At 35.1% G+C, this 11639-nt stretch overlaps 1 protein-coding gene across 6 annotated transcripts in view; it reads left to right on the top strand.

Moving 5' to 3' along the window:
• Nucleotides 1–11639, top strand: part of PHF6 (PHD finger protein 6) — a 52787-nt gene that overhangs the window by 29484 nt on the left and 11664 nt on the right. For 3 of the 6 annotated variants that reach the window (XM_055081681.1, XM_028482405.2, XM_028482404.2), the window contains 5 exons: nt 6632–6801; nt 6972–7115; nt 8486–8590; nt 9358–9465; nt 11087–11220. In XM_055081681.1, coding sequence (XP_054937656.1) covers nt 6632–6801; nt 6972–7115; nt 8486–8590; nt 9358–9465; nt 11087–11220 — 661 coding nt within the window. The remainder of the gene's footprint in view (nt 1–6631; nt 6802–6971; nt 7116–8485; nt 8591–9357; nt 9466–11086; nt 11221–11639) is intronic. The other 3 variants (XM_028482406.2, XM_055081682.1, XM_007101318.4) reach the window with 3 other exon arrangements.

Consider the following 11639-nt stretch of genomic DNA (forward strand, 5'->3'; position numbering starts at 1 on the left):
AAAAGCTAATATCGTATATTAACGCATATATGTGGAACCTAGAAAAATGGTACAGATGAACCGGTTTGCAGGGCTGAAATAGAGACACAGATGTAGAGAACAAACGTATGGACAGCAAGGGGGGAAAGCGGCAGGGGGGTGGGGGTGGTGGTGTGATGAACTGGGCGATTGGGATTGACATATATACACTGATGTGTATAAAATTGATGACTAATAAGGATCTGCTGTATAAAAAAATAAATAAAATTAAGTTAAAAATCTAAAAAAAAAAAAGGTAGGGACAGGAGGAGAGCATAAAAAAAAAAAAAAAAAAAGCCCCGTCACCCAGCTTTAGCAACCATCAGCTCCTGGCCAGTCTTGTTTCATCTATACCCTTACCCACTTCCTCCACCTGGATTATTTTAAATTAAATCCCAGCTATCATATTTCATTTTGGCACACTTAATTAAGAATAATATATTTTATGTATGTTACATATTTATATATGCATATGTATATGCATATGCCTAAAAGAAATCATTTATCTGATAACTTTACTGGAAAAGCAGAGTTTGCTTGTGACCAGGGGCATGCAGAACAAATGCTCACCACGTTCCCATTGGAGACGGCTGGGCAGATGACCTCCAGTCTTGCTTTTGTAGCTGCCCTAAAGATTCAAAGCAGATGTTGTAATGCTTACCCCAATTTTAATGCTTGGCCTGTTTCTTAAAAAAAAACATTCCGACAAATGTTTATTGAGTGCCTGCTGGGTGTGGGCACATTGGGGAGTTTAGAAAAGGAGCCCCTTGTGGACAGAGAGCTTACAGTCTACACAAGGTATGACGAGAGTAATAATGAACAACTGAATAGAATTTCATAGTTTACAAAGTGCTTTCCTCAAACATTTTCTTAAAGCAGCCTTTTCAGGAAGGTGTTCTTATTAGTCCCATTTGATATACCAGGAGACTTGCGAGTGTTAAGTAACTTCACCAAGTTAAGGCCTAGAAAGTGGCAGACTTCAGACTTTCTGTCCAGAGGTCCTTTCTACTTCATACTGTTAAGTGATGTAAGAATTTAGGAGAAGGAAGGAAATGGGGCTTAAATCAGGAAGATATAAGATGAAGAAAACATTGATTAGGAGGGAGAAGAGAATTGGTAAAGGGACAGATAGGGCTTATACAATACTAGGAGGAGGGGAGAGTTGGTTTCCTGGTAAGTTGGTCACCCCCCTGTCACATAGGGGCAATCAGAAGGGTAACAGAGAAAGGCCTGGCCATTCTAAGGTGACATGGACATCTGTACTCATAAAGGTGGGGAACACTTGGTGGCACCGGAAAGGAGGATGACCTTATTTTGCTACCTACCTTTTCAAGTCTGGAGTTTTAGAAATTGTAGTTGTGAATACAAGGGTAAGGTTTTATTTTCTCCCATATTCTTTTGTTTGAATAGGTATATGAACATTGTACATTGTACAAAAATCAGCAATACAAAAGAGTGTAGACTGTAAGTAAGCTTTCCTCTCGTCCTTGTCCTTGTATCTCAGTTTCCAAATTTTTTTGCTAAAAGCAGCACCTACTATCAGTTTCTTTTGTGTCCTTCCAGAGCAATGCAGACATAAGCATATGTATAGCTATCCTTTTTCTAACTTGCAGGAGCATATGAAGATGTTTATTTCCATGATAGTGGGTATTACTACTTCCAAAGCATATAGTGACTCACTGACATGTGTTTGTCCCAGCTCTGCTACTCCCTAGCTTTGTGATCTTAGGCAAAATTATTTAACTTTTCTGAATTTACTTATCTATAAAATGGGGGATGGGGATGGTGACTGATACAACCTCATGGGGCTGTTTTGAGGTCGAATGAGATAATGCATGTAAACTGCATAGCACGTCCAGTATAGTCAAAACTCAAAAAGCTCAAATGTTAGCTCTTATATTGTGGGTATTTGCATTTACATATTAAATGGAAAAGGGCAAGATGCAGAAGAGTATGCTTAGAATGCCATTTGTTTGTATATTCTTTTAAAACATTTGCATATGCATAGAAAATAATAGCTGACATTTATTGAGAGTGTCTTCTGTGCCAGGCCCTGTTCTAGATTAAGTACTTTACAGGAACTAACTCATTTAATTCAAGAACCCTCTGAGGTAGGTCTCAGGTCCAAGGACACACAGTCTGACAGATCCAGGATTCAAAACCAGGCTCTCTACCCTTGAGATTGAGGAAAGAAGCGTTAAGGGTACCTTGAGAGGGAGGGAGTGAGTATGAAGAAAGGGAAGCAAGGAAGCTAGGACACCAGCTGGGAGTGCAGAGCAGGTGGAATTGGAAGGTGGAAAGGAAGATTTTCCCTACTTTTATGCAAATAGTTGTTTTATAATTATTATTAAAATAACTTTTAAGAATGTTAAAACATTTTCACAGTTTGGAATTGGAAAAATAAACAATAAGTAACCATGAAACATTTAAACAAAGGTGCTGTGACTACCTTCATACTCACATTTTCATGTGCAAATAATTTTCAAATATTTTCTAGGATAAATTCCCAAAAATAAAATCACTGGGTCAAAGGGTTTAATCTTTTTAAGGTTCTCAATACGCATTGCCATATTACTTTCTAGAAAGATTGTGCTAGATTATATTCCCATCAGCAGTGGCTGACTTTACCCCCTCCTTTCACCACATTGGATGTTATAAATTCTTTTAAATACAAACGTAGTACATAGCCCATTGTTAAAAAAATTAAAATAGTACAAAAGTACTATTAAAATTAAAGTAATTCAGAAAGCCCTCTCTTCACCCCAAAATCACACTCTCAGTAGAGTTCCTACTACTAACAGTTTGTATATCTTCCTAGAACCTTTCTTACATATGTACAATCTTACATATATATGCATATGCGCACTATTTGTAATACAATGGCATCATAGTATACATAATGTTATGCAACTTGTTTTCTTCATTCTGTGATGTATCAGACACCCTTCTCTGTCTGTGCATACAGATCAACCTCATTCTTTTTAACAGTTGTGTTACATCCCATAGCATAAATAGAACCATAGTTTATTTAAGGATTTCTCTTAATAAAAATCAGTTATATCTATTTTTTTCACGTACAAATAAAACTGCATTGATCTTCCTTATACGTATGTGCTTATGTACTTATGCAAGTGATTCTATAGGATAAAGTCCTAGAAATGGGGATGCCAGGAGAGAGACTGTGCATTTAACATCGGGAATAAGTACTGTCACATGTACCAACAGTGCATGAGAGTGTCCAGTTCCCTACAACTGTGCTGGATATTATCAGTCTTATAATTTTTACAAATCTGATTATCTCATTTAATTTCCATTTATCTTATCATTAGTAAGGTTGTGCTTCTGCCCATGTTTTTTCAGTCATTTATATTTCTTCTGTGAATTGTCAGTCCTATGCTTTGCACGTTTTTCTTTCAAGGTTCGTCTTTTTAAAATTGATTTGAAGTGCTGTCTGTAAAATATAGATATTAATTCCCTGCCACTAAATGGCTTCTTAGGTGTCCTAACCCCAAGATTATAAAAAAAAAAATTCTCTTCCATTTTCTTCTGTTACATTTCTGGTTTGTTATTTTATTAGATTTTTTTGGATCCATCTCTAATTTTTTCCTATGGTATGAGAAAAGGAATCTGAATTTTTAGAAAATGGGTACCCAGTTGTGCCATTATGTCTCTCCCCAACTCATTTGAAATGCTACCATTATCGTAGTCTGATTTCCCATATGCATGTGGGTCTCTTTTCAACCTGGCTTTCTCTTCTGCTGACATGTGTCTATTCCTATGCCAGTGTTTTCACTACTGTTGCTTTATGGTATATTTTGATATCTTTTTTTAAAAAAAGATAGTGTTGTGTATTATACATTTATAATATCTTGTGTATTATACATTTACTCTTCCAGAAAACTGTGGAATCAACTTTCAATTCTGTTTTATCAGCGTTTCATTAAATTAGGTTAGCAAGAACTGATATCATTCTAATGTTGATCCTATTCATCCAGAAGCATGGCTTATTTCAACATTTCTATGGGGCTTCTTTTATATTTGTATTTCTAACACATTTTTTGTTGGGTTTATTGTAGTTTTTTACAACTATTTAAAGACTGCTATTTTGATAGGTGAAAATGATGTATCACTTAATTTACACTTCTTTGACTTAGAGACGTCAAATTTTCTAAAAGTGTATTTATTTTAAAGTTTACTTTGGCTGCGTTGGGTCTTTGTTGCTGTGCGTGGGCTTTCTCTAGTTGCGGCGAGCCGGAGCTACTCTTTGTTGTGGTACGCGGGCTTCTCATTGCAGTGGCTTCTCTTGTTGCGGAGCATGGGCTCTAGGTGCGTGGGCTTCGGTAGTTGCAGCGTGTGGGCTCCGTAGTTGTGGCTCACAGGCTCTAGGGTGCAGGCTCAGTAGTTATGGCACACAGGCTTAGTTGCTCCGTGGCATGTGGGATCTTCCTGGACCAGGGATTGAACCCGTGTCCCCTGCATTGGCAGGGGGATTCTTAACCACTGCGCCACCAGGGAAGTCCCTAAAAGTATATTTAACCACTTCTGTTCTATGAATTATTTGATCATATGCTTCACCCTTTTTTCTGTTGGGGTCTTAGTCTTTTATGAGCTTATCAGATCATAAAGATACTAATCCTTTGTCATAAGTACAGCAGATATTCTTCCAGTTTGCCTTCTAATTTTATCACTTTTTTTTTTTACTTTCAGAAGTTTAAAAGTCTAATACAGTTAAATCTGTCAATCTTTTGTGATTTTTTTTTTTTTTTTTTACTATTGCTGTTAAAGTCCCCTAAAATTTTATACTGAACGATTCCATGTTTAGGACAGACAGATACGCCATCTGGAAAACTAGCCATGTTGGCCTGATAATGGAATCAGTTAAGTAGTTTATTTATAGGTGTTTAACAATGTAGTGTTATTATAGTGTTAGTGATTGTTTTCATTGTAAATAACAGAATATTATGTATATCACATATATGCTGTAATATATATCAGGATGATTGGAACATTTGGTTATGATTTTTCATTTTAATTTTTGGCACATGCAAGTAGTTCTAATAGCTTTAATGAAATTCTGTGTCTTAAAAATTGTCAGATTGAATGTTTAAAGTAGGTGGCGTGTTCTGATGTGAAATTTGCTATAGTGTTAAGATCAGAATATATCTTTAATTGACTTGTCTGTCTTCACAGGAAGAGTTATTCACATGAATTTGTCTTATTGCCTATAAAACACTATCCACTTTTACCTTCCCCCCCTTTCTTCCCTTAAATCCTACCATAGTTAGGTGAAGTTACATTGATATAAATTTTTATTAACTGTTTTGCAAATGGTCTAATGCTCTCAGTTCCTGGAGTTTATATATTCAAGTATACTGATTAAATTACCCTTTCCTTATCATAATGAATGTGCTTTTATTGCTTAAAAAAACCCCTTTATTTATTAGGAAAGATCAGCATCTGAGACGAGGAGTTGATATGCTTTCTCATGGAGAAATTAGTCCATGGAATTATAGTCGATAATTTATGGTAAAAGAAAAAACAATGTAGGTATTAGAGATATGCCTAAAACTTTCTATAGTTTGACACTAAGACAAGTGAATACTTGGTTTTTATACCTTTCTGAACACTAAGTACATTGTCTTATATACAGTAGGCCCTCAATAAATATTTTTAGTGAATAACCGAATGAAGCACCTCTATTAATGGTAGAAATACTTTTCAAATTACTGGGAAGCACAGTTCTAAAACTTCTACATAAATTTTGTTTAATCCATTAACGTATACACAGACAACCTGCCCCATAGCTTTTCTACCACTTATGCTAGAAATTCCTTTTATACTTAATATTTGTTTAATTACTTGATCAGTTGGTTAGTTCATTTGTAGATATCTTCCTTGTTGAATTTGATCTTTTGATTTTCATGGTAGTTTAAAGAGCTATCTAGAGCAGTGCTGTACAATAGAACTTGTCTGTAATGATAGAAACATTCTATATCTGTGATGTCCAGTAGAGACTCAGCTTGCCACATGTGACTCATAAACATGTGAAATGTGGTCAGTGCGACTGAGAAACTGAAGGTTTAATTTTATTTAATTATAAATGACTTAAATTTTAAAAAGCCACATGTTGCCAGTGGCTACTATATTGGACAGCACAGATACACCTACTTTATTTTCGTTTAGCTTTCCAAGTTATAGCAAGTTTATTTTCTGGGTAATTGTTCTGATTTCACCAACAGTGTGAGGTAAAACTCTTTGAAACCTATGGTAAAAAAAAATTATACAAGATCTAATTTTTAAAAATTCCCTTATTAGAGTTTGGAAGTGTTTATTGAATTATGTGCACAGTTAAGATCACAAAACTCATTTTCATAGAATTATAACTTTGATGGAAATAATTAATTTTACAGTGATTATAGTAAAACTATTTCTTTGTATTTGATTTTTGTTGCAGTTATATGAAATGTTAGGCCACTATATCAAACATACCACAGATCATTTCTCCCCATATCTTGAGGTGATTTTATTCTAAGGAGAAACATATGTTCTAAGGACCCATGAACTAATGCTCATTTTAAGATTGGTCCATGTAAAGCTTTTGTTCATTTTTAAGCAGCTGATCTAGAAGAAAGTTTTAATGAACATGAACTGGAGCCCTCATCACCTAAAAGTAAAAAGAAAAGTCGCAAAGGAAGGCCGCGAAAAACTAATTTTAAAGGGCTGTCGGAAGATACCAGGTCCACATCCTCCCATGGAACAGATGAAATGGAGAGTAGTTCCTATGTAAGTAGAAAAATGTTGGATTCTTACTTTTTGTTGAACCATGAACATTTCATCTGAACTGTGTTGATAGGTAAAGTTAATCATTTGAAGTGTTAACTAAGCTTGAGGTACTGATAGCATATTTTCATGGATTTTTTTTTCAAGTGTTTCATTTTCTTTTACATTTGCAGAGAGATAGGTCTCCACACAGAAGCAGCCCTAGTGACACCAGGCCTAAATGTGGATTTTGTCATGTAGGGGAGGAAGAAAATGAAGCAAGAGGAAAACTGCATATATTTAATGCCAAGAAGGCAGCTGCACATTATAAGTGCATGGTAAGTATGGTTCTTTTTATGTGCTTTTAAACCCAAGTTTTGGAAAAGCATTTAGCTAGTAACCAAATATAGAACTTTCCTCCCCAGCATTAGTGTTTTAGAATTATGAATAGTGTATCCTATAATCTCAAATCTTTTTTTAAAAGTATAATTGACTTACAATATTATATTAGTTTCAGGTATATAACATAGTGATTCAATATTTTCATACATTACAAAATGATCACCACGATAAGACTGTTCACCATCTGTCACCATACAAAGTTATTACAATATTATTGACTCTATTTCCTATGCTGTATATTATATCCCCATGACTTATTTATTTTAAAACTGGAAGTTCTATAATCCCAAATCTTCATAAACTCTAGATTTTAAAAAATATAGCCTTTATGATTTAGTGTGATTTAAAGTAATCCTAATTATAGTTACTATGTTCCAGATAATCCATAATTAATGATTTCATAACTGTAAAAATTTCAGCTTTATAAACTTGTCTTGGAAGCTATGTTTGGCCTCCACTATAACCTCGTAAAAGTCTTTCTTATTGTACTTCATATACTATATTGCAGTTATTCATTTATGAGCCTCTTTCCCCTAATAGACTCTTAAATTCCTTGAGGGTAAGAACTGTATCTTATCTTTGCATCCTTAGATCCAGGTCTGACATATAGCATATGTAAACATTTTTGAACTAGATTGTATTGAATTACTCATCCCATTTATGATTAGGTTTTAAAAAATTATATTATTTAGGGACTTCCCTGGAGGTCCAGTGTTTAGGAGTCCACGCTCTCACTGCCGAGGGCCTGGGTTCAATCCCTGGTCGGGGAACTAAGATCCCACAAGCCACATGGCATGGCCAAAAAAAAAATTTTTTTAAATTATATTATTCGTATCAGAGGTTCTTAACCAGAGATGCATATCAAATTTACCTGGGGAGCTTTTTCCATAATATGTACCCTTGGAGTAGATCCCAAACGTGTCTAGTTTGAAAAAAAAAAAAAACTCTAGGTGATTCTCATCTGCATCTATGATGGAAATTTGTCATTTTAAACTATTTTTGAAACTGTGGAAATGTAAAATAGTTGAGATGACAGGGTGACACTGCTGAACTCTCCTTGTTAAATGAAGCATTTAATCTTGGCTCCACAGTGGCAACCTTAGTTTTACTCCATTGTCCTTATTTTGGGTTATATTTTAATCAGACGTGAATAGATTAAAAAATATTTGAGTCAGTACTTGATTATTAAGGAAAAGTCATCTTTCTCAGGATATTAAAATAATGTAACATATTTGTTCTTATGTTGTTTAATCTTTTTCTCACAAGGATTCTGAATATTAAACGTTCCTGCATTTTTCTTTTCTAGTTATTTTCTTCTGGCACAGTCCAGCTCACAACAACATCAAGAGCAGAATTTGGAGATTTTGATATTAAAACTGTACTTCAGGAGATTAAGCGAGGAAAAAGAATGGTCTGTGCTTTTATGTTTATGCTATGCAACATTACTCTTCTGACTTTGTGCTTTAAATTTAGAACACATCTCAAATTTATCCAGTCATCAAAAAATTTAATATAAAGTAGTTCATATGTTAAAGTGAAGTATATATTTGACCTATTTGTAATATAATAAAGGATGCTGATGTTACTGAAAGTTATTCCTCTTTCTATGTAACTTCATTACCTAAGACAATTATACTGAGATTTATACTTCAGGGTATTTGAGAGTCTTTTAGTAAAATAAATGAAGATTTGAACATGACACACCTTATTAAGTTTAAAATGTTAAATTGTTTAAGCTTGCTTAAAGAAAAATTCCATGACCCCAGTAGAACATTGAGAATCTCCCCATGCTGTTATTCATACTTTTTTTTTTAAATAAAAGGAGATTTTTTTCAGAGCCTTCTGTTTAGTTAAAGTTCACATACATAGTTATGTCTCTTAATATGTTTATCATAGCTTTAAAGTTTCCTTTATAAAATGTGCCTAAGTCTCATGTTTTTAAACATCCTGAATTACTAATAAATAGCTTTAAGAAATAATGGCATCTTTATTTGATGACTTACTCCTTTACAGTTTGTGAATATGATAAAATGTCATTGGAATGCAGAATCTTTTCTTTAAGACAGCAGTTGTCTCTAGAAATGACTTTATTTAAAAATTTTTTTATTGTGAAAATTTTCAAACATCAAAATTAGAAAGACTAGTAACACACGTCTATCCATCACCTTGACTCATCAGTTATCAAGAATTTGCGGCACTCGTTTCATCTATGCCTTTTATTCTTGTTGCTTGAAGTATTTTAAAGCAGAGCTGAGACTTCATATCATTTCACCTCTACATATTTCAGTATGTATCTCTTAAAAGTTGGACATTTTCTTACCTAACCACAATGTCATTACACCTTATAAATTAACAATGAGTCTTCAGTGTTATTTAATACCTAGTTCGTATTTCCCCAGTTGTCTCAAAACTATCTTTTAAAAGTTGGTTTGTGTGAATCAGAGGAGGTTCACATATTACATTTGGTTGTTATATTTCCCTTAAGTAATCTAGGGCACTCCCTCCTCCCTGTCTTTGTTGTTTCTGTTTTTGTTTTGTTGTATGCCATTGACTGTTGAAGAAAACAAATTAATTGTCCTGTAGAATATCCCACATGTTTTATTTGTCTGTTTGCTTTTTCACAATGCTATTTAACTTGTCCCTCTATCTGCCAGATTTTCTTTTAAAGTGGAAGTTAGATGTAAAGGCTTGATTAGATTCATTTTCAACATTTTGGGGGGTAAGAACACTTCACAGGTGGGACTATATCATCCATATTTTATCACATCAGACAAGTCATAATGTCTGACCTTGGATTCAGGTGGTGAGTTGATCCCTCCGTTGTGAAGCTCCCCTTCAATCTTTCATCTACTGGTTTCAGGCATTGTTGATCTTTGTCTGAATCCATTAGAAATGACTTTTTCTTTGTGGAACTACATTTTTGAAGGTATAAAGATCATGGATGTCATTTGTTCCATTTAAATCCAGTTCAGTTTTTTGACACTTTGTCTACTCTTCTAAAAATGAAACTCCTTTAAAACAGAATGTGGAGTACTAAAAAAAAATACAGGGGAAAAAATCACTTCATCGTATGTAGCGCAATGTTGTGTCATACAGCTGAAGTCAAATAGGTGACTAGGATAACAATTCACATTCTCTTGATCAACTTATTGACCTCTGCACTGTTGAATCTTAGTGTCAACACTAACCTAGCATTTCCCCAAGTGTGCTCCAAAGGAAATCTGTCCATCAGGATGCTCTCCCATGGCTCCAAAGTTAAAAGGGCATCTGGAGTTCGATAAACTTGGGAACTGTTTACTAGACCCTCCTTCCCGGAGGAAGGCTGTCAGAAGTTCTGCAATCAAGTAATCTGTTGAAAACTAGCATTTCTCAAACTTCTTTGACTATGAAACCCTTCTGCCAACAATCACCTTAAGTCTTAAAAAGATGTCAGCCCCTTTAGTCTGTTTCTGCCCTTTTGCTTACTTGGTAGCAGTCCCTCTCTGAGGGGCATTGCTTTCCTATCTTCTCATTCTTCCCTCCAGTCATAATAGGAAAGGAACTGATCTCAGGGAGGAAAAGAAGCCAACCACTAAAATATAGGATATATTTTTGTGCGTGTGTTTGGCAGTATTAAGGAGTGTTCCCTTTATGTTTTGATGTCAGCTCTCTGATGGTTAGTAGAGTTAAATAATGGAAACATCAGGGGTGACTACATATTAGAAAGTCTGTCAAAGTATGATTTAAATTGCAGCGTTATTTAATATATATGCTATACAATAAGTTCAGTGCACTCTTTTTCAATAGAAAAACTGGCTGTTTTCTTTGTAACGTGGACTGTTTGGCTGAAATAGCTAAAATAGAAGAAATAAGATTGCATAAACTTTGAAATACTGCTTATGATTATTCTTTCTCTTCCCTTAAACAGAAATGTACACTTTGCAGTCAGCCCGGTGCTACTATTGGATGTGAAATAAAAGCCTGTGTTAAGACTTACCATTACCACTGTGGAGTACAAGACAAAGCTAAATACATTGAAAACATGTCACGAGGAATTTACAAGTAAGAGAACAACAATTGTCCATTTTCCTAAACTTGTCAGTAAGTAACTGCCCTTAAATAGATGACGTTAGTTTACTTGCTCACTCTTCTTAGGAGGTGTTTAGCCAAGTGTAGAATGCTAAGGACTCTGTATAAGAAATGAGTACTGCAATTGACATTTTCCTCTGCCTACACATCCCTGGATTAGCATTCATTCAGTCAGTATTTTTATGCTTCCTATGTGTCAGGCATTGTGCTAGGAGCTGGGCATACAATAGTGATCAAAACAGACAGCGAGGGCTTCCCTGGTGGCGCCGTGGTTGAGAGTCTGCCTGCCGATGCAGGGGACACGGGTTCGTTCCCCGGTCCGGGAGGATCCCACATGCCGCGGAGCGGCTGGGCCCGTGAGCCATGGCCGCTGAGCCTGCGCGTCCGGAGCC

This window comes from Physeter macrocephalus, chromosome 21 (assembly GCF_002837175.3).
Source record: "Physeter macrocephalus isolate SW-GA chromosome 21, ASM283717v5, whole genome shotgun sequence".
Lineage (NCBI taxonomy): Eukaryota > Metazoa > Chordata > Mammalia > Artiodactyla > Physeteridae > Physeter > Physeter macrocephalus.